At 38.3% G+C, this 24,436-nt stretch overlaps 2 protein-coding genes across 5 annotated transcripts in view; both read left to right on the top strand.

The window, feature by feature from the left end:
• The window catches only part of syn2b (synapsin IIb), a 119,946-nt gene extending 114,882 nt beyond the window's left edge, over nt 1-5,064 (top strand). The window contains exons 12-13 of the mRNA XM_084736781.1: nt 1,443-2,301; nt 3,464-5,064. Coding sequence (XP_084592907.1) covers nt 1,443-2,301; nt 3,464-3,617 — 1,013 coding nt within the window. The 3' untranslated portion in view covers nt 3,618-5,064. The remainder of the gene's footprint in view (nt 1-1,442; nt 2,302-3,463) is intronic.
• Nucleotides 5,065-14,647: 9,583 nt separating this feature from the next.
• pparg (peroxisome proliferator-activated receptor gamma) overlaps nt 14,648-24,436 on the top strand; it is a 41,874-nt gene continuing 32,085 nt past the window's right edge. Inside the window, exon 1 of one of the 4 annotated variants that reach the window (XM_084736769.1) lies at nt 14,648-15,004. Coding sequence is in view for 2 of the 4 variants with exons in the window: in XM_084736739.1 (XP_084592865.1) it covers nt 15,469-15,520 (52 nt within the window). In the remaining 2 variants the exon portion in view is untranslated. Of the gene's footprint in view, nt 15,005-15,410; nt 15,521-24,436 lie in introns of those variants that run through there. The other 3 variants (XM_084736752.1, XM_084736739.1, XM_084736740.1) reach the window with 3 other exon arrangements.

The raw sequence follows: 24,436 nt of genomic DNA, 5'->3' as shown, positions 1-24,436 counted from the left end.
TTCTGCATGGAGATACGGTTGGTTGGTGTTGTTAAGTAAAAAGAAAATAGTCCCCACATGGAACTGCTGACAATAAGGTCTGTGGATTATCTTGAGTAACTGGGTCATGATTTCTGGAAACAGACTTTACTGTTGAGACTTTAAAATGCATTTCTTTGGAGTTTTGAGCAACACAAGCCGAGTGTAATTTATCCAATAATATTCCAGAGAAGGCAAACATCTATACAGCTGATATCTCCCAAACTGGGCAACTCACACCGAAACAATCTAGAATAATAAATAATACTACAGGTAAAGGCTAATATAAAGGATGCCTCCTTTTAATATGAAAAAAAATCTGTTTCAAATACTGTAACCATCACTGCCCACATACTTTTCTGAATGGATGTTAAGCAATACGTTTGCTAAGACTAACAAGTTCCTGACTGGTAACACTGGGGGAGGTTGTAATAATGTACCTCTTTAGAAGAGGCAAAAGTGGCAAGTTTCGGTGGTGGTCTATGTGGTAATTAAACACTACTCTTTCATTGTGTTCTGTGGTATCCTGTCGATGACTGCCAGTAGTACTGCTTCCTTTCACGCAAATCCATAAGTTTTCAGAAAATGTGTACAAATATGAACACAGAATATGGACAGAGGGCTCTTTCCATATCCATATGTGTATTTAATGTTAATTATAAATGAGCCTTGAGAGGAAAAAATATGTATGTGAACTGTCCCTTTAAAGAAGCTTTCACATGTAATTTACTAATCCAACTATAATCCTGCATCCTGGAAAGTGAATTATCAGCCACTGGAAACTCATCCCTGCCCAGTCACTTCGTTCTCAGCATGTGTAAACACTTGCTTCTTTTATGCTGCATGATGGGTTGTTTTGCTGCCTGTGTTTGAGTCAATGAGTTCTTTGATAATCTGTCTTGGTTTTATCATTTTTCCTTTTGTTATTTACTTATTTTTATTCTTTTTTTCTTGTGTCGTCTCTTTTTATCATCACACTTCCTCCTCACATGAGCTGTTGTGCATAAAAGCAACATGACACTTGGCATGATAGGCCCAGTCACCACACCTTTTCTTACCCATTAAGCTGCCGCCCCCTGCTGGTCATTGCAGTCCAGACATTCAGAGTCCGCTTTGCTCCAGTCCGTTCTTGACAGATGAGTTGTTGGTTAGGATTTCGATGAATGTGACAGGTCATTATGTGAATGGGCATGTCTAGATTCAAGCTCATTATCTGTATCATGTTCTGCTTTGGTCTTTGGTGAGTATTACAGGTGCCTGGTTTTCTAACTGCTGCACTAAAACAACAGGTGCTAGATATAATGAATAATGATGCTTATTTCTTTATTTCCTTTATGTCTCTGTTTGCTTTTTGGGGTTTCTTGCCTTTGTGTGTTATAAAGCCATGGAACTATAATCTAACCTAGTTCATCTCGATCTTTTAGGTGCACCAGTGAAATCCCAGAGTGTAGACCCATCACCAGAGTCAGTTAAGAGAGCATCTGAACCAGTACCAAAGCCCAGCCAGGCCCAGAAAGCTGGTCCAGGTGCAGCTCAGAAACCAGCTCAGGCTGAGAAGCCAAGCCCAGTCCAGAGGGCCGCCTCAGTCACGAAGCCTCCAGTGCCGAGGCCTCCCCCCATGACGAGAGCCCCATCCGTCACAAAGCCAGCCCCTTCACCTCCATCCAAAGCTTCACCATCATCCCCAGCTAAAGCAGCAGCAGCTCCAGGCTCTCCCCCAACCAAAGCAGTAGCCGCAGCTCCAGGTTCTCCTCCAACCAAAGCAGCAGCAGCAGCGGCGGCCGCAGCAGCAGCTCCAGCCACGGCTCCAGTCCCAGCCTCTCCCCCACTCTCAGCTCCTACCACGGAGCAACCCAAACCCCAGCCTCAGGGCTCCCCATCTCCAGCTCCTGGCAAACCAAAAGAGCTGCCCCCCAAACCCACACCACCTGCGAAGCCCATCCCTCCCGTACGCAGGAATTCAAAGCCACAGCTCCAGCCAAAGCCGCAAACCCCGCCTCCTCCCAAAGCTTCACCTAAACCCCAGCCTGGCACCCAAGCCCCAGCACCCACTCAGGCCTCAGATACTGCCTCAGCCCCCGCCCCAGCACAGGTTCAATCCCCAGCCAAAGCCAGCCCGTCCCCGCCTGCTGTCCAGTCTCCAGCTAAGGCTCAGCCCCAGGCCAAGCCGGCCTCTCCTTCCCCAAAACCAGAGCCCGTCCCTGCTGAAGAGGCCGCGGCCCCCGCTGAGGCCCCTGTGGAAGAACAGCCAGCATCCCAGCAGAAGACCCATCCTCTGCTGAAGTAAGAGCCGTATTATCAACACACTGTTGATAATGCAAAGACATGCATTTCAACGGGCCATATTTTGTACATAGGGGACAAAATTAAATATCAAAATTAATTCCTCTGAGGAAAGATAATATATATAACTGAATTCCGATCATTTGCAAACTCTAAAAGAATCAAAACTAAATGAAAAATTTCTTTTTTTTAAACTGGACTTTTTGTGTCAGTCCATTTGGTAACCTGATGAAATTTCACTTTATTAATCCTCGTTTTTAGCATTAATAAGCAGTATATAAATATTTAATATGTGGTTTATAACATACCATATTGTAATTGTAAGCAGGTCTTTTTAAGTGTTAATTGGTGTATTTGTCAACAACTTTAACTCCTGTGAAGCATCCATTACTGAATGCTGGAATACAAACAGATAATAAATGACAATAAAACATAATAGAGTAGTAACTGACCCCTCCTAAATTTCGTCCCTTTTGGTACCTCAGTGAACTTTCTCCTTTCCTACTGAGCCTTGCTCTGTGCTAGGCTTGTCTTTGGTGAAAAGAAAAATTTTGAAGATGTCGCTGGGTAGGGTTACCAGATGTTTCAGTTAGCCATTAGACAGCTAATGTTAGCAAAACACTAGCCAGTTAATCTACATCAATTGTTTGATAGCAAGTTACATCTAATTGTTGTTTCTTTTTCTTTTCACCATAGACAAGACTAGCACATGGCATATGTAAGTACAAGAAACAGGGAAGGAGAAAGCTGACTGAGCTGAAAAAGGGGCAGGACTTAAGAAGGGTCAGTTATATAAAATATGTCTTCATAGGAAGTTATGATTGTTGAGTATAATGAACATTAATACCCACGTAAAAATGTTCTTAGATCTTCTTATAACTACATTATGATGTGTTATAAACAATTTATTATATGTTCATAAACTGCTATAAAGTAGTGGAATGTTTTTTTAAAGATCGTTGTACAAATATTTTGTTTGTGACTTTTTGGCCCTCACATTTCCCTGTTTGTCTCCCTTACTTTTCCCTCTAACTTACCCTGTTAACATTCACACAATCCTCTTCTCCCATCCTTGATTCCTCCCTGCATCCCATCCCTCCTTCCCTTCCTCCTCGCCCCCTTGTTCTCCTCCCACTCTTTATCCTCCCCTTCCCGTCCCCAGTAAGTCCCAGTCCCTGACCAATGCCTTCAACGCCTTCAGCGACTCCTCTTTCTTCCGCGGGGTCTCGAGCTCCGGAGGTGATGGCCAAGATGAGGCGAAGGCCGAGACCATTCGCAACCTCCGAAAGTCCTTCGCCAGCCTTTTTTCTGACTAGACACAGCCGAACCATAGTCTCGCTCTTATTGATTCTGGCCTCCCCCTTTTACTATTGGCCAGTGATGACTTGATTGACATTAAATGTGAACCAGTCTGAGATTAAACTTTGTGTGTTGACTGTACTGTATCCCCTCCGTCCTGGTCCCTCTTCTCCTCCCATTTTCAGCCTCTCTGTGTGAGTAACAGTGAGGCATTCTGGGTAGGACATGCAGCGAATGATGCTGTGCCAGAGTAACTGGACTGAAGGAGTTACGTCATTGATATAGAATAGAATAGAATAGAATAGAATAGAATAGAATAGAATAATGAAATGTTTATTTTTCCCAGAGCACACTTTAAGGAACACAGAATATGAAAAGTATAATATTCAAGAAGACTATGGATGGAATGTACATACAGTATATATATATATATAGGTATATATATACAGTATATAAATATAAACATATATAACTATAAAGGGAGATAAGCCAATAATATAAAAAATCCAGCAGCTCTTTTAAATTAGCTTTTGTCAGTGACATAACTCTTTCATTCAGTGGCTGGATTCATGCACATTTATAAAAAAAATAAGTCGATATATTTGATGGTTTCTCCCACAGTGAATCAGTTTTGGTCAGTACGTGAAAGTATGTGAGTAATTTAAAAAAAGAGACTTATTTAATGATTTGTTCCTGTGTAAATCCAGCTGTTGTGTCTCTGGTCCTTGGCTACCAACTACTGGGCTCATCATTGCTGCCCCCTTTTTCTTGTCTACAAGCCTTGAAATTTATGTGTCGTGTGAGGGAGTTGGAAATCTGTGTATGTTCATCTGTGTTCAATTGTTATGCATGGCTCCTCCAAGTGGCTCAGTGTGACTTTTGGAGCAGAAGGGAGCTCTATCAGTGTTGAGTTTTCCCTCCGTTTGCCTCTCTCTAGATGTTGTAGCCTTATTGTGAACATGTTTTCAATTCACAGCTACATTTGTTAGCTGTGCAGACCTGAGTTGATTACAACTTGAAATTCATTCATTTACAAGTGTTTGAAAAGGTAAAACATTAATTGCAACTGTTGTACTTTTGGGGGCGTTCGCCATATTCACATGGCTGCCATTTTCCTCAGACGTCGCAGCCCGGGTAGGGAGCTCAAGTGTTGTACTGCTGTGTTTCAGGCTTCATCTAAACGTAAGAAATCTGTCAAACTGTCATCATGTCACCTCTTCCTGATTGATCAGCAACTGAAAAGACAAAGTAAAACAACATATTTGAGAACCCATTAGCTGCATCAGCAACATTAACATTAACCACCTCCTAGCTAGAGTTACCATTTTACATAATACATTAGGAAAGGTGTGGATTAATTCTGAAATATCAGCACACATCTTGGACATATTTATTTAAAGCTAAGCCAGGAGGTAAGACACACTGGATATAATCAAGTAACCAAAGAGGCGGTTGAATGCTAATGTTAGCTGTTGTCTAATAGTAGCTAATGGGTTATCAAACATGTTATTTTAACTTGAAATATGGCCTCATGTGTTTCAAAACATCAAAAGCAGCCAACCAAAGCAGCAGAAGAACCTTCATTAGGTTTCAGCTGGAGGTTCATCTGGATATCATCAGCATCACAATTGTACAAGATACTATATTTTCGGGGGAAAAAAGTCCCCAAAGGAAGCATATATATGTGGAAAGTAAAATAGGACCCGATATGGAGCCTTGTGGTACACCACAGGAGATGGGTGCAAAGGAAGAGAACATTTTGTCAATTTTAACAGAGGCTTTTTGGTCTTGGAAGTAAGAGGCAAACCACTGGAGGGCCTGACCCTTAAAGACAACAACATGCTTAAGATGGTCCATTGTCTTTTCAGTTGCTGATCAATCAGGAAGTGATTTAAAGATTTGTCAGATTCTGCACATTCACACAACTTACAAGCAGCGAAACGATATTCAAGCTTCCCACCCTGAGTGTGACAGAAGAGGACGCCTTGTGAATATGGTGAATTAGGAGCGGAGTGTTTATTCAGCTCCAGACTGAATAAACCAACCCTAAAAAAGTAAGTGAATGCATTTCGAAGAGTAAAAAGACTCATGTCTGTAGCTGTGACTGGTGATCTCTTGTTTCACCTCTGTGTAGATCTATCAACAGTATTGTAATTTGTTGATTATTCTCATGAAAAGACATTGAGACAGTAGTGCAATAACACCTCGACATGACTGTTGAGCGCTGTCATCCTATTATTATAAATATAAATATGATCATACATACAGGACTTGTGTATCTGTTAAATACCTTATTCTTACATTCCCTTTAAGGTTCCTTTCAGTGGCGACTTTCCAGGTTGCTTTGTACTGCAGTCAGAGTGTCAGATTAATATGGCATATTAAACTGTTGGTTTTTCTGATTTTGTATTGTGGGACTGAAATTAAGGCAACCTGGAATGAACCCAGTACCTTAACTGGTCATTTTCAGTTGAGTTGCTGCATTTCAAGTTTGTATTAGTAAAAAAAAATAACACTTGAGAACTGCATATCAACCTGTCTGCTTATCCATTTCCAGTACCATGTTGCAAGTAAATTATAACATATTGTATTTGTATGTATGTATGTGTCATCTCAGGAGTTTATTTTTTGTAATATATTGATCGATTGATTTATTTTTTTGAGGCTCCATATTTATGGTACAGTATATATTGTTTGTTTTGTATTGTGTTTTTATTTGTAACGCAATACTGCTTTGCATGATCTGGTGACTGATATATTTTTTTTTTCTGTACAGATAAAAAGTTAATAAAGATGTGGTTCCATCATTCCACTGATTCACTAAGTAAGATTCATGCTGGTGGCTGTGAATTTTGTTTGAGGCACAATGCATGTTGAAATTAGCTGATATTCTATGTCTATTCTATGTCTCCATCGGCAAACACAGTGGCAGTTTAGCAAGCTGTCAACTGACATTTATGATCAGTTACGCCTGTGATTTATTCAAAAAAAAAAAAAGAGGAGGGGGGATTTTCCTGAATAAAATTTTTAATTGTTATAATATAGGCATATTATGTATTTTTCCAAGCATTTTTGGCACAAAAGATGCTTTGAGTCCATTTCATACTGGTATGATGGCTTAAAGGAGCAGTTAGCTTGACAATGACAGGGACAAGTATGGAACTGGATTTACGGTCATTCAAAGTATATTGTAAAGTCATCATCTCCACTGTAACAGATGACAGTTTGACACCATCATGACTCAGTCCACTCCATAGCATGTTTTTAAAATAGCTAGTATGAGTTATCAACTAACACCAAAGCAAGAGTTTTAACTGCACATTCTGTGGCGTTGCACAAATGCATAGACAAAACCCACAATCCTCAGTTAACTATTTTATGCGTCAAAGATTTTACTCTGGCACACTTCTCACTCTGGGTTTTCGCTCCAGTATTTATAATTTCAGTCTTTTTTAATTGCAGGCATTCTGTGATAACTACTGGTTGTAATGATCAAGGCAAACTTTTTTTTAATCAGTGGGAGTAATATATAATGTATAATGTAATATGCTATTTCTCTAGCCAGCTGTAACATGTTTCTATACAGAGAAATATACAATTTATCCAAAATTATGTGTATGATTTGCTTATGTTATATTGACACCAGATAAGTGTATACCTGTCTAATAATAAAAAAAAAAGTTTCTCAGACATGTTTACAGTAAATAAAGAATCCCTTATAGCATTGATTGTTTAGTATTTTTGAGACACTGCACTATCAGAGTGTAGTCTCTCAAGTCTGTGGGATCTGGAGGATTTGACAAGACAACAACACCTTTTACACCTTTCTGTGCCTGAGGCTTTTTTGTTTCTCTGATTAAATATTTCTTTTCTACACTGAGGATCAAAGGATAGAAGCTGTCCAGGCTGTAGCTCTTGTGATTCGAGGCTTTACAACACTGACTTGATATGATTTGAAAGACCATCAGACCTTAGAGGCGTTAAAAACTTGCTAGAAAACATGAACTGTGCTCCCAATAAAGTCATCAGATCTTTTATTTGACAATAACAAAGGTATCATGTAAGGTTTTATTGAGAGTTCACAATGTGAGGACAATGACAGCTCTGTGTTCTTGCTCAAGGACATGTCAGCGGTGCAGGTGGATGATGCCTGAAGAAGACCCTGAATTTGTTTCCCCCAACTGAAAAAACATCTATGCCACTGTGAAGGTATCCGTTAGTTTGTAAGGACAGTCTAAAAGAGATCAGTGATTGTTGTGGGCGTACTCTCTCTCCATTTTGCAGCAGTTTTATTATCACAGTTTCAATTTACTCACCATACGACGAGTACATCACAGAAGGGAAAAGGGAGAACACACATTATATCTTACAAAATCTGACACAAGCATAAAAACCTGCAGGAATAACTCAGACCTACAGTCATGTGCTCCTTAACGGAGGAGGGATGGTAACTGGAAAGTATCAATGTTGAGCCAGCAGATGGCACTATATTCATTTGGAAATACTGTGTGAGAATATTTCCCATCTGCAATGTTTAGTGCTTACAGATACTTTGTTTTTAGTGTTTATTTGACTCTGACTTAATGCTTCCAGACAAAAGCCGCCACCTCAGTCCTCCTAGAGATGTGTTTTGTTTGGTTCTGTTATAGTTTATTTTTCCATTCACTTACACCCCTGGTTTTATTGCCCTCCACGTATCACTGCTTTTTGCTATTTATGTTTTTGTGAATAAATCAATCAAAGTAATTTAACTGCATTTTTGGTGTCTCTCCCATTATGTGTTGTGATTTTTGGAGGACGTGAGAATAAGACAAATACATTGCTGTTGTTTTTTTCTTTCTTTCTTTTTTTTGAATACTTTATTTTAAGGTTTTCAATTATGCATGAACAACTTATTCTGACTAAAAACTCAATAGTAGAGAAAACAAAAAAAGAGGTAAAGATTGGTACTACTTCAAATACTACTACTACAACTACTAATAAATAAATAAATGAATAAATAAATAAATAAATAAATAAATAAATAAATAAATAAATATTAAAAATAACAAATCATATTGTGACACACTTGCCTCAGCCATTGTATCTTGACGTTACTGGAGCCAGTTGAAATGTTCCAGTGAGACCACAGTTGAAAGAGCGAATTCTTCCATGTATTCAATAAAGCTGCCAGATACATAAAAATATATCAGCCTGTTTTTCTGGATTTATGCAGTTTTTTCTGAGGCGAAATGATTTGTCGCTTCTGATACCAAATTTGATACAGAGAGGGGGAAATTCAACTTGTAAATTGTAAAATGAGACGCAGTTCCTGGAAACAACAAGAGCTTTATCGATGAATTTTCTGGAACTCTGACTTAGTTTCATTTCCTACGAGACAAATCTTGCAATCATGACAGATCTCTGAATCTAACACTCTTATAAAATACACTACATATATGAATCAAAACCCGTCACTGATGATCTCAATATGGTTGGTTGAGATTATAAGTCTAAGTCTGTTGTGATAACAGTAATGATCCTTACTGTTATTTTTGTTTCTTCTTTCTTTGTCACACTGCTCAGCTCTCACAGTCATTACACACATTACACACCACCGCCGCCATGATGACCTGGTGGCTCGGTTGGTGGGGCAGGCGTCCATTGTACTGAGGCTGTGAATTTTCTACAGCAGCTGTGGTTTTGACTCCTGCCTGTGTCCCTTTGCCCTGTGTTGTCCACTAACTCTATCGCCCCCTTTCCTTGCCCTCACTTCAGCTGTCCTATCAACTAAAGGAATGAAAGGATTAAAGACACATATACAAACACACATCTGTAATGTCTAAACAATAACCAAGTTTATGTAATGTTACATGGAAGGGAGTTATCTGAGGCATTGATAAAGAAAAGTGATTGGTTCTTAAATAATTGGGTCCAGCCCCCAGCTGTGTTCTTTCTCTGCCCTTGTGTATATTATCATATTGAACCTGCATAGTACTACAAACGCTCTGATGAAGGCTTTGTGCCGAAACGCGCAAGAGTTTGTTTTTTGTGATGTGAGACAAATAAATAACAGAAATGTGTGTGTTTTGTCCTCCCAGACTCGAGATGTGCTACCTTTTTGATTTTTTGGAGTTGTTCACTGGATTTTGGGTTTAGCTCTCCACTGAGAATCCCATTGTTGAAGCGCAACCTCCTTCTCTGAATTTAATAACCAAGTTTACTTTGTACATCGCCACAAATTTCTCCTGATGCCTATACCAGTACCTACCTTTTTTCATGTTAGTCTTCTCAAATTGTCTCATGTCCTTCCTTCGAAGTCACACTTTGGTCACATTTAAATACAGAAGAGGGGAAAGGCCCCCTTTCAATGTGTCACTAACAGTTTTACAACGTTAACATAACCCACACAATTTACGTGGGAAACAGGGTTTTCCTTTATTGTATAAACAGGGAAACAGTATAAGCAAACAGTCTGTGTGTGTAATACCAAGTTGAAAATGTTTAAGAGATTTGCTAACATCCTGTATTCTTTTATTTGTAAATCTGATGAATAAAACTTTCTCCAACAGAGCCCCCCGTTACAGATGATGTGAAACACATACACATCCTCTCCCACAAACTCTTTGTAGACATCGATGTACAACGCAGACGGAGGAAACACACTGTGCTCTTGGTTCTTGGTCCATGGGACGATCGGTCAGTGGAGATCTGTGGGAACATCTCCATCATTGCTCATTGGGACACTGACGTGGGCGGCTAACGTACCAAAGCAAGCCTATACTAGCCAAACCCTGTTTGTGTTGGTACTCATCCCACCCTGCCTGCTGGAGCCAGACACAGAGAGACGTGAGGAGGAAGGACCCATCATCGCAGTGGTTAAACACTGTAATATCCAAATTTAGTTCTTATATCATCTAATATGTTTGATGGTGGGGAAAGTCAAGCTATCTGGGCCTGTTTCCTGGTGTCATCGCTGGTTTAAAAAGATCGATTTTGAACAGCTTGCTCTCCTCCTAGGCCTGAAAAATGACATGTCAGCTCCACTTTATAATAATTACAGTGTCATGACAGTGTAGGAGAGTCTTGTACAGCTACACAGGCACTATGATGATGTACATGTTCTCCTCCCATGGGATTCAACTGTATAAACAATCAGAAAATATTGCTTCGTTTTGTTTGTGACAGCAAAACTCTCAGGGGTGTCATTTTTTTTAGTTCAGCACGAACAAATTCTGCGTAGGGAGGACTATTCTGCATGTGAGACAGGAGGAAATGTGTGCGTGTGTGTGTATGTGTGTGTGTGTGTGTGTGTGTGTGTGTGTGTAGGTCTGTAAATAAGCAAAGTGTGCCAGCTGTCTTAGTTCACAGTATCGAGTTGTGTTAGATCAAAGGCTGCTGAATTCAAGAGGAGTGCTGCACGGAGAAAGCAGCAAAACTGAACTACTGTACTTTCATTTAGCTGCTTTTAAAACACAAGACTTCTCAGTAGTGAGCAGCAGTATTTCATGTGTTTTAATACTTTTAAAAGCAGGTTGAAATGCTTCATACAGGAGCTAAACTTCACCTTGATCACCGTAAGCTATATGTTCATATGTTTTGTTGTTTTTGCAATGAGTTCTGCTATACATTCAGAGTTATCTATTTTGTATTGTGTCTGAATTATTTGGGAAGAAGTTTTGGGCTCCTTAGGATACTTTTACTTAACTAAAAACTTAAAGGGACAGACCAGATTTTATGAAATGGGGTTGTATGAGGTGCTTATCGATAGTCAGTGTAATAGCTACAGTAGATGGCAGTCAGCATGCCCTCAGTTTGGGACAGCAGCAGGAGGACCAGTGTAGGTCACATTAAAAAAAACAATCAAGAACAGTTCTAGTGTACGTTATATTTAGAATATTTTTACCGCTTTACCCTGCCATCAGACAGCCTTTTCCAACATGAAACCACCGTTATATAGACCAGCAACTGGTCTACCGCTGCCTCAATTGGTAAGTTTGTTTGTGTTATTGAGTGACTTTGGTGTTTTAAAAGGTTAGCTCAGATGCACCAAAGTCACACAATAACAAACATACCAACAGATCAAGGCAGCGGTAGACCAGCGACTCCTGTGTTCTTTGAGATTAAATGACTGTTTTTGCTAAAGGTCTGGTTGAGTGAGAGAGAGAGAGTGATGTTTAATTTATATAATGTGGGTTTCCTGTTGCAAAATGGCTGTCTGACAGCAAGGCAAAACAATGAAAATATTATAAATATAGTGTATAAAAATAGTGTACACTTAAACTGATGTTGATTTATTTAGGTGGCTAAATACATCTTGCTGCTGACTCTTTCCACAGGGAACTCCTGCCTGTTGCCATGCCAACTGTCATCTACTGTAGGTAATACACTATCAACAGGTTCTTACAACTCCACTTCAAATAGTTTGAACTATTCCTTTAAAATTGTTTCAAGAATTACTGAAGTTCAAAAAATGGAGTCCGTGTTACTGTACAGAATAAATTTATCAGTATCTCTTTGTTGTAAATCAGATGCCACATTCACTACCACCAGATGAGAGAAGATAATTAGATAGAGCTTTGACCTGCATGACATTTAATAACAGAGGTCAACTTAGTGAATGAAATATTATTACCCGTTCTTCTTAAAATAAATTCCTGCAAAACCATGTACGCAAATTATGACGTACAAAATTTCAAACTGAAGACTAATAATTAAGTCCTTTCACCTACATACCCTGCCAACAAGCTGTATCACTGGAGCAGACAGAAGGTCAGAGTCTGGTCAAGTGACAAAAAAACAGGAACATTTATTTCTTCATGGACTGAACTTTTTGGCCATGGAAAAGTTTCTTCACCAGGCTGCTCTGCTGCCCGCTGCATGTCTCTGTGTGCTACCAGAAGATTAAAACCAAACCTAACCACAATCCGTCAGCTTGTCAGGAGAGCGCTTAACCAGCAGGGTTCATGTGTTGCCACATTTCAGTGTGAACCTCCGCGCAGTTTCATGTTTTAGCAAATATTTAATGATATTTAAGTCTCAACAAGAAGTGATTTCAAGATAAGTGGGTTTAAAAAACAATGTGCTGAACCACAGCTGCTTTTAGAGAAAATAAATAGTCTGTACATTTCAGTGTCTGGTTTAGGGTTAAAAATAGAGTGAGGTTTAGGTTAAGGTTAGTCAAAGGTCCTCAAACTTACCGAGTGTATATAGAGATGCAGCACATAAGCACACAACTATTTGTTGTGCATTTATTTTAGCACCTGATAGTTTCAATGGTTGACTGTCTAGATGAAATGTTATTAACGAATCAGTACAGTAGATTACAATTTAAAGAATCTCTTTCCAGATTAATTTGTAATTGTGATATTTTTCTTTCATTTTAGACTTAGTATACCATTTAAAAAATGAGCTGATTTAGTTAGAGAACCTGTTTAATTGTCTCTCCACTATTACAGTCTGTCAGCAAGTGATTTCAGTCACGCCTCATGAGTCAGAAGTATGTTTTGTAAACGTGATTGTGAATGTGACTGTAATGACCCCCATTCGTCATCATTAGTCCACTAATTGACTGGGGGGGGGGTAACCCTATAATCAGTCAGCTAACAGAACAAGCTGTCACTCATTGACAGGTAAGTAATATCATGTCTTAAAGAAAAAGACCTTTTTCACAGCAGCCATTTTGACATGAAATAGTAAACACATGATACTGAGGTTCTTTTCCATTTAGGTCAAACAGAGTCAGGGCGCTGCTATTGTGCTTGTTGGTTCACTGGAAAGACTCTGCTACACTAAATGGAATGAATCATTGGTAACAGTGTTTTCCCTACTATTTCATATCAACATGGCTGTCCTGAAAAGGTGATACTTATTTTCTTTCTTACTGAAATAGATGTTTAATACCACTGTCACTGCTGTAAAGTAGCCTAACTATTCTAGCTAGCTAACCATACTGACTGCAAACTGGAAGAAACAGATAGCCTGGTTCTGTGCAACTACAGCTAAATTTGCCAGCCAATAACTCTAAAGCTCTCCAATTAATATGTAAGCTACAACATATTTGTTTAATCTGTACAGACACTGAAAGAAAATGGGAAAATACCTGCCCTCTAACAGCTAGCTAGTTAGCTAGAGTCTGATACTAAGCAAAACACATATCTGAAAGCTGATATTAGCAAAGCTAGTTAACTAGTGTTTTGCTAACTTGAAATGTGATATAGAATGTCCATCTTACAGGACCTGTAGCAACATCTTTTAACATCTTCAAAATGCTGATTTTCTTTTGTCATATACGCAGAGACATGGCGGACAAGAGTTGGTCTAAATGTTTGGTTGATAACCTTTTATCAATTTACGTACTGCATATTGTTTTCTTTGTTCTCAAATCATTTGTAATATGGTATACGGTTGTAACCATTAGTTGCTGCCTGCACAAGGTGCCCTAGATTAGTTATAAAAGTTATTAGAATTTCATATAAATTTTATTTATTGTGATAAATTACGCAAACAAGATTTTGCTGCTTTGAATTTATTTTACTGAAGCAGCATCTATGTTGTTTCCACATTACGACTTAAAGATTATAAAAGAAAATTGACTTTCCAACTCAGAACATGAGACCATCGTGGAGCACATGAATGCATCTTAACGTAGAATCTCCCTTGGTTGCCTGGCAACTGCTCTGGGCACAGAATACATTCAACTGACAGTTCTTTTTTTTTTTTTTTTTTTTTTTTGTACCAATTTAACAAAATATTTACTAGTATGTATTAATACAATATAATTTGTGAACTTCGGGTGTGGCTGGTAGGTCAATTGTGTTACCTTTGTAGAGAGCCAGGCCGACGTTAGCTGTTCTCCTGTCTATCAAGTATTTGTGCTAAGCTAAATTAGCCACTCGCTAGCTCCAGCTAGAGAATGATACATATCTTAACTAATGCTAGCTCAACAGTCGGCAAGAGAGCTATGTCTTATTATAAACTACTCATTTAATCACAAAAGGGCAAACCAAAATTTGTGTTCAACAACAAACAACACAACAAATAAACAAATATGTCTTACTTTTAAGTCAACTTCTATGTAACCCCCCAAAATCGAGTTCAAATGAGGTAGTTAAATCATAGCTAACGCTGTAGCTGCAGGGTAATTTGATGCCTCTGCGTGTGTCCTCAGGACTCCCGTGCGGCCGTGCTGAGAGGAGGGAGGAGAGACAACAGGCAGGCAGACACCGACCTCAGCAGCAGCAGCATGAGCAGAAACCTCCACAGCAAACAGACCTGACCACTCTGACACTGCGCTCCTGTGGAAGCGACCCAGCGACACGGTTTACAAGGCTGACACGAACATCTGCACCGCCGAAGAAGACCAAGATCCATCGTAAGACACCCAGTGGGCTCCGTCTTCTTTGCGGTTCAAAACACTGATCAGGTCAGTCACCTTCGCTTGGTTTACAGTCTGCTGCGAGCGCTCGGAGTGTTGTGGCTGCTGGCTGGATGATAACGTGCTGAAAACCACCTTAAACAGTCAGTTAACCCGAGTCTGTTTTTAAAAGACAACAGGGCATTTAAAATTTGACACTGATACTGAATAATTCAGCTTCTTTTGAGGAAAGAAACGCGTTACTGGAACTCACAAATTTGTTGAAACATATTTAAACTGAATTATACGTCTAGGTCATAATTTCCTCTTGTTGTAAGGAGCATTTTCCATGTATTATCTTGTTGAGGTGGACACTTTTTTGACTGACTTCCAGTGGCTTGCAGATGAGAGGGGTGGTGATGGCGAGGGTGGGGGTGTGGGGGGGTGCGGTCACAGGACTGACAACTGGCACACAGTCAGGTGTAGGTCCATAGTGTATCTGCGGGCTGCAGTGTGAGTTGATTGAGTCTGACATGCAAACACCAGGCAGAGATTTTAACCATCAAAGTGATCACAACTTCTCAGGTGAGAACAAGAGGCTCCCTCTGGGTTTATAATGCTGAGTAATTTTTTCTTAGACTCCTTTAGCAGGTGTAAACGTGTGCTTAAACTTAAACTAAGTTTTTGAAAATATACTGTATGTATTCTTCTCTCATATCTTTATCTTTTGTGTCATGTGAGGAGTGTTTAGGTATTGCACAACATTCAGGCTTACTGTGTTTTTGAATTGGAAAATCTTGGTCATGACTCAGCAATAATGTGGACACAAACTCAGGGGCGACGCTGAACTTCTTTTTGAGGGTTTGCTGTGTAGCTCAGTGTGGACTGGCCTAATGTTGCTTTATTGTGATGTAATAATGGCACTCCGACAACAAACTTATCAGTTTGTTGTACAAGACTCAGCCCGCTACTGCCAGCAGTGAGTTTAAGTTGTTAAATCATATCTGTGGTCCTTCTTTTGTCATCACTTTGTATCATCTTTGTGTCAATAATCTGACACTAAAGTGAGCAATCAGGGAAAACGTACCAAGAATTATTTTGCAGTTCTAAACTAAATATATTTACATATTTGAATTAAGTTTTTAGACACTTACAGAGTCATGCAGTTATTTTACCCCCTTTTGGTCCAGCAGTGATTCAAAAGGTACTCAGATCTTTTACATAATTAAAAGTAAAAAATACCATGATTTAAAAATACACTATTATATGTTAAGTCCTGGATTAAAAGTGTTACCTGAATAAAAGTACAGAAGTATTATCAGCAAAGTGTACTTAAAATATCAAAAGTAAAAGTACTCATTATGCAGAATGGCTCATTTTTATTATAGAATATTATATTAATGTGTTTTTTTATTGCTAACAAATACATTTAAGAGCATTTTGTAGTTCTTTTATATTAGTTGCATAGTACCGCATCATATCATAAAAGCACATTATATTTTTTTAATGTATAACATAATAAGTTAAGTATAAGGGTCAAATAAATGTAATAGAGTAAAAAGTACCATTTTTGCCTCGGAAATTTAGAAATGGAGGAGTAGTATAAAGTATAAAATAGAAGTACTTGAGTAGAGAGCAAGTATGTCAAAATTGTACTTACTCTTAGTATACTTGAGTAAATGTACTTGGTTACATTGGTCCACTCAGGCTACTTAGCATTACTGAAGACCATTGAACGTATGTTACTTACCTGGTTAACAATAACTTAAATATATTATTCAAAATATTTTGCCAAGTTGCCTACATTTGACTGAGATATATATATCCAGTATCCGTGTCCTTATGTTGGCTTTTATTTCAAATTTTCAAACTTTATGTTATGACAACTTAATGTTATAGTAATAGTGATGACACAGCTTAAACATACAGGTTCACTGTAATAGTTTATCAAGTCAATCTATAGCCTCAGCAAGTTTCTTATAATAGTGTATCAACAGCACTTATGACCAATCACCGCCTGAAAGATAGAAAATCAACAGCTTTGCAAGTTGCGTAAAAGTACATGTCGTTTATATTAAACAAGGTAAAACGACATGCCAAACTATCTATCTGGTCTTTGGGAGTTGCGCTATTATGTCTCTAAATACTCAGGAACAATAGAGTTAGTTGAAATTAATAGCTCTGTAAAAGGAATAGTAACATATATTAAAAAACATTTGAGAAAAAGTCAGATAAATAATAGTTAAGTAGCTCTCTTTTATCATAAACCAACCAGACTTTTAAATACAAATGACAGGAAAAGAGACAGTCATTAGAGAGCAAATATGTTTGTTCACACTTCCTAAAAAAAGTTGAATACATCTAATACTTGCATGTTTTCACAGATAATATATCGTAATGATATCATGAGTTTTGAGGGTATTAAAGGTTAAAATGTCATCAAAGACGTGACATGGCTATTTTAAAGTCGGAGACCATATGATAGATTTGTGGTTGAGAAATAATCTCTATTTTGAAGAAGTCATACAAGGTCATTCATCTGGTTAAAAATGGTCATCCAGGTTAATATTATAATATCCCTTTTCACATTTTAATATAATCTCATGTTTATTTGGAATTTATGTGGCATTGAGCATAATTTTTAAGTCTTTCCTATGTATTTGTGTTTCAAGTGTTCATTTTTGAGCATTTTTGGATCTTTTATGTACCAAATGTAGAAAGTTGTGTCTAACAAATACATGATTTAAAAAGCATCTGATCCAAATCTCAGGAAACTCAAATCAGTGACAGGAAAGTACGTATCTTGTTTTCTTTGCACTTTGCTTTAAGTTGAAGTATGTTGGAGAGTGTTGATGCAGTGCCAGTCAGTGAATTATTGCTTATCAGGTTATGTAATTCCTAAATAGAGGTGTGTGTATATATGCATGTGAGTATGTGTGTATGAATGACTGAGACAAATGTGGACTTTGTTCTGTTGTCATAAATGAAAGGAGTGTCTCAAGATACCTTACTATGTTTATGTTGTCCTGCACATGGCTGGAGAGTCTCTGCAGACAACATACGTCCACACAAAGCTTTGTTTGAGCTGGGGTAAAGACAAAATTCAGGTCTTAAAAGACGCCTACACACCAGGATTCATCTTGCTTTTTGAAAATGTGTGCTAATTTAGCAACCATTTATTGAGAAGTTCTTTGCAGCAACTAAAAAGTTACATGCAAAACCCCTGTAAAGGCTAAACATAATCACTGCATGAAAAATATTCAACTGTGTATTTGTATCTGTATAAATACACAGATAAAAAGAGTGACACAGTACGGTTTCAGCCCACAGGCTGTTAACCACTTTTGCCTCTACACCGCCAACATCCTGATGTGTTTACTATAATACAGCTTTCCTTGTTGTTACTGTGAAAGTTTTCAAAAAGGCTGCCTTTGAATCAATTTTATCAGATGGCACTGAGACCATGTTCACACAGTTTAGCCTTAAGGTCATAAGGTTATTTGGTTTTAAATTAGGTGTAATTATTAACTCCAAGGCTAATTGTTTCACCATTTTCTACTGACCGCAACAGTTTTTGCTGCAGATTTGGATTTATTTCGACATAAAAGATTGACACGCATTAGTTATTAGTTTGTTATTAGTTAATCTTGTCTCCATCATAGTCCATCAAAGCCAAATATCCTCTTTTCTTAACTTTATAATCTTGCGAAGTGTCCTTCTAGATTTGATTATATTATCATTAATGAGGGTCTTAACAGACGAAGGAGTTGAACACAGTGATCTAATTTTAACTTAACCTTTTAGCAATAGTTTTCTGGGCAAACATCCTTAAATTAGATTAATTCAAAGGTTTAGTGTAATGCATGTGTTTAGTTATTTATTTTATTTTATTTTATTGCCAACAGAGCCAACATAACATTTTCTGAAATTAATAAGTTGTTACAGTTACACCCATTCACATTTTCTCTCTTTGTCAGCAATGACAAGCTGTTGTGGAAAGAAAATGCTTCAATAACATCATCTGTCTGAGATGTGGCCCGTGTTCAGGGCAACATCAAAGCAAATTTCCAGTTTTTATCTCCTTACACTTAATATTAGACACAGTCTATGTCTGAAATGAAAGAACACATTTTGATGCAATGTGCAAACATGATGGCTCTTGGGCCACATCCACACATTATCAGTTAATCAGTTATCAGTTATTTGTAAACACATGTATTTCTCGAGCATTGGCTCATATCTACAATTTTTCACACCCAAAAACTGAACTTTCTCAAAATGGGGGTGCATTCCTGCTGAAGACATGTTTAGAGCGACAAAAGAAAGATGTTTCTGTTGTGTCTGCTCTTTCTTCAGAAATCACAACATATCAACAGACTGTTTAGTACGACTATAACTCTTAGCCTCCTTTATTACCCTACTACTATCATGCTTTGGATTGTGAACATGACAAAGTATGAATTATGTCACAATCAATTAGCAATGCAGGTAACAATTATTTTCATTATAGACTGCAGCTCGGTAAATGCCACAAAGATTGAACATGAATCTCATTATAATGGTTTTCTTTTTTGATTAATCAATAAAGTGTTTGGTCTATAAAAGCCCATTGCAGTACAACAAAGTCAAAATGAATCTTTTCATCGCATTAAGAAGGCGCAACTAGACAATTTTTACTTTTTACAGTCAGTTGTTTTGGGTGTAAAAAAGTAATGTGAAAATACATTATAGGTCTACTGCAGTTATGACAAATGTGGTATCATTTTAATATTTTGGGGTATCATATAGTTTTGTTTTACTTCCCTAGTTAATATGTTTATTACAAATACTCAGTTAAGAAAAACTTAAAAAAAAAAAAAAACTACAGTACCCAAACTGTACGTTGTGGACCTTCATCACAATTTACGGACTGACTGTCTGGTTCAAGTTTGATTTACTGTACTAACCATAGTTGTGCATGTAAATCGTTTTCCTGTGCAGTATAGGATAATTACCATCATTTCAAGCACAACTACTTTTGGTTTCACCTACAAATAAAGGTGTTTCGATAATTCGGCGGATTTTAATAGGCTCTGAGTGTTTCTGTTGTTAATCAAATTGCGACGCAAGTGATCCCAACTATATTGTTAGCCACTGCCATTATAGTTTGGTGCTGAATCCACCTCGCACTTGAGTAAGAACAATTTTTTAAAAGATGTATTTATAGTTATAGTTATTGTACTTGGTGTGGATGCTCCTAAGACTGGACAAGACACAAGACCCAAATTATTCCTGTTATTGTACACTAATCCAAAAAAATTAAAATAGAAATTAACTAAATTACCATAAAACAAGTGATAAACAGTGAAGCTTGAAGTGAGTTTTTGAGGCCATGTAGGAGTCTGAGCAGTTACTTGGTTGGTAAGTGACCCAGGCACATACAAACGTAAAGACACACATCAACGAACACAAATATACACACATACACTAATATGAAGAGTTTTCCTTGCCAGTGCACTTTAACATAGATATTATTCAACAGACAGTAGAGATATCCAGCAACCTTTGGCCTAATTTCCCATTTAGAAAGATGTGGGAGCAAACAGCAGCTCCTCAGGTCAAAACCTCCGTCTCCAGTGGGAACTTAAGACTGACTCAGACTTTATCTGCACAAGGTTCTCTGTGGGTTCACTGGATGTGGTACTGCTTGAGACATCCCTAGTTCAGGTTTGCTAAAGATGACGTATGATGTATAGTATGTAATCCACCCCCTCAATTTAAAATTGGCTACTAATATTTAAATGCCAAAGGATGTTGGAAGTGAAAGAGGAACAAAGACCTGTAAGTAGTTTTCCCTCTTTCTGGAAACTTTTTGTACCTCTTCTTGTCATTAACTTTTCTTTTTTGAAGAAATCGACAGTTCCCTAAGCCCCAGCCACTTTAGTTACTGTTGCTACAGCTGTCAAGGCACATATGAGGTATAATTTCAAATTCATTTTATTTTTTTTTAAAAAAGTGGGTCCTTGATTTTAAACAAGCAGCCAGAGAGACAGTTTCGTTAATTGAAATGACAACTGATGTTGGCAGATTTTTTTTTTTTTATCAGGTGTAGCTTTCTAACTGGGCACACACAGTCCCATGGTTTGGTTGAAAATCTGGCAGATTTTTTTCATTTCCAGCTGATTTGTATTAAAAATTAAAGGTGTTTGTCCAAGGCAAAAAGTCTGCGTGCTTACCATTTGATGATCCACGTGGAGGACGAGGAAATAAGAAACGCTGTTCTTGTAATGCAGTTTAGAGTCCTTTCAGGTATGATTAGGGAAAATGTCAAATACGATTGATATTTTGTTCATACATAACCCTGTATGGCTACTTAGCTTACATATACGTTCATGTCTTGTGTATGTGTGTTTGTTAACTGGAGTGAAAGAGCAAGACTACTACTACTACTTTCACAAAGAGGAAATATTATGCAGTGGATATGCAAACTCTTGGCCTTGGAATAATGCTTGGTTGCTAATGACATACTAATAAATTTAAACATGCTTTACCCATTCCTTAAACATTTGCTCATTTGAATATGGTGCTGAAAAGACTAAAAAAGACATCACCGTACAAACTCTTTAAATCCCTCTCACTACATCCCCAAAGTGTAGAGAAAGCCAAAGCTTGACGGGCCTGCTGTAGTTACAGTACAGTTGATTGGACATTCACAGGGTGGGGTCAGCAAATGGTCAATTGTTGAGCTAATTCTGACACTTATTTTGCTCACGTCAAACCTCCATTGAACCTTCCTTTTTCAATTGTAAATCAGATTCTCTTGCATACACCTTTCCTGGTGCACGTGTTTACAGTACGTTCTGTGAATGGGAGTCACATCGTGTTGTTTTGTTATTGTCCTGCTAAACAGCAGCTGAAGGCAGCACACTACAGTCTTTTCCTCTCCATTTCGAGGAACAGGGCATGACCCTTCCCATATTGTACCTCTCCCTCTTCCTACCAGGTTGCCCTCCTCTCACTCCCCGTCTCTGTCAACACAAGTTTAGCTATAAATCTTTCTCACACGACTCCCACAGCTGAGATCGCACTCTAGTAAAGTGATATTTAACCTTTGTGTTAACCTTTGTGACATCACCATAACTTGTCTGCTTCTCTCTGTCTTCCTCATTGCCCTGCTCTTTCTAACCCTGGTGTCACGTTTTCAATGCAACACCTCTCAGGCTTTGAGGCGTGTGTGTGTGTGTCAGTGTTTGTGAGTGTGTGAGACAAAGGTAGGTTTTGATTTAATTCTCCTGTCATAAATGGAAGGAGTGTCCAGAACTGTGCTTTGTTTATGTTGTGCACACATGTCCACATACACATATGTCTTTCAGCGTGACAGCATGGCACATACATGTATATGTGAGTGTGTGTGTGTGTGTGTATGTGAGACATTGACAGCATGCAACACTCCTTCCCTTATCCAGCAAGGAAGCTCTTGAGGCTCAAGAGACTCATCAGCTATTAAGTCATAACTATTTTAAGGAATTGGGGGAAAGTTCATGTCCTCAGATTATTGTTAAAACTGCAGATTCCCAGAGAGCACACACACACACACACACAAACACACGCGTGCACACACACACACACACACACACACACAGATATATACTCCCACTGTGGGTGCACAGTCTTTGTATGTATGTATACTGACCAGCTCACGTGTGTTTAGGTTCCAATGTGCTTACTTGGCCTTGCATGTGCAAATATATGCAGCATAAATTGGGTGTGTTTGTCCTTAAATGTTTGTCTTTGTTTAAGGGATGCCCCCTTAGTCTTAGTCGCAGAAGGTCACCAGCACACTGCTGCTAACTGTGGTGTCATTAGCTGGTTAGGTCAGTTAGTGGTCCTATCTGGGAATCAACCTCCCAGACCCGTGGGGGCTGGTTTGATGACCGGGAATACAGTACCTGAGGTGATTTACTGTTACAGCTGCTCTAACCCAGGCTCTGACTCCAGGGATGAAGACGACCTGGCATGTTCAGGCAGGGGGCATGAAGTGGTTGAGGAGCGAGTCTGTCACTTTAATTAAAGTATAAAGTATACATCATCCATTGTGTTGATAACTCTGAAAGGGTTTGTGAAGTTGGAATGTGCCATGATTAGTCGACCACTGGCTAGAACTGACGTCTACTAGTCAACTTGGAAAATCTGCAGCCCTATTTTGTTTACATGAAAGAGTTCAGTATGTCTCTTTACAATCCCCCAGGGTGCTGTTCACTGGACTTCTGTCACCATGACATCCCATAATACACGTCTCAGTCACATTATGATTCTGCCAGCAATGTAGAACATATCCTGAACATCAGTGTGTGTGTGTGTGTGTGTGTGTGTGTGTGTGTAAATCTGGCAAGCCCAGAATTCCCATCACAATGGATAATTAAATTATGTGACAATGATCAAAGGCTGGGTTGACAGATTAACGAGTTAGATTAGCTTCTTTTGTTTAGAACTCACAGCAGTTATGTGAGTGTGTTATAGCTAAAACATTTGGGCCATGTTCTGATTGTTGAGCTGATTATAACCATGATTTGGGCGTGACGGCTAAATAGACTAAGTGCAACCAAGTCTGCTGATGTTGTTGACAGTCATGAGATAAAACCATACAGTGTCTGGTGTTCAAAGGCGCTATATGAAGAATTGTAGGGACTGACCAATACTGGATACCAATACCAATATTAGAAATTCTGATATTGACATATCATTCAATATTCTTTTATAGCATATAATCCCTCTAATTTTGTTATCAAACAGTTGTGACAAAGATATGTAACCGAGGCAGGGCATTTTACGGCTAACAATAAACTTTATTGTCCAAAATGAACACAAATAGAGCAAAATATATGCATACATTAATCTTGAATTAAGAAAAGGGATCAAATATACATAAACATATTAACACTGTTAGTAACATTATTCAATTAGCTACCTTTGTAAGCTATTGCTAAGCAGCTAACATTAGCATTTGCAGCTGTTTACTCACCAGTCGCCAAGAGCTGTGTCCAGTGAAGGAAAGCAACATCAATATTAGGTCTTGTATTTATGTTACTTCTTTCACTGCTGTGAAACTTGGTTTCCTGCTCTCAGGGCAACACTGCTTCTTCATTCTCTCATGCTGAACTGAGAGCAGACTGGACACTACAGAGACAGGATGGGTTGGGGCTAGCCAGTTAGCATGCTAACTTCAGTAGAAATCTCTGCAGCATAAAACAAAGTCATCTTTGACATAACCCAAAAACTTATTTTTTTGCATTTTGTAGATAATTTTAGTTAATTAAAATGTTTTAAACTAAAATTATGATATTTAGCTCTTTTCATAATTATGATACTTTCTCTCCTTGTTAAGTCACTGCCTGTTATTTTCCAGGTTAAACGATCAAGTTTTAGTACATAGTTGTTGTCAGTTTGATGGAATAATTTAACATTTTGGCTAATATGCTTATTCACTTGTTTGCTGACAGTTAGAAGAGCAGTTCCACTGTC

The sequence above is a fragment of the Lutjanus erythropterus genome, chromosome 2, assembly GCF_056507025.1.
Source record: "Lutjanus erythropterus isolate fLutEry1 chromosome 2, fLutEry1.hap2, whole genome shotgun sequence".
Classification (NCBI taxonomy): domain Eukaryota; kingdom Metazoa; phylum Chordata; class Actinopteri; order Lutjaniformes; family Lutjanidae; genus Lutjanus; species Lutjanus erythropterus.
The sequence above is the reverse complement of the archived record's forward strand: the minus strand, read 5'-3'. Positions and strand labels throughout refer to the sequence as shown.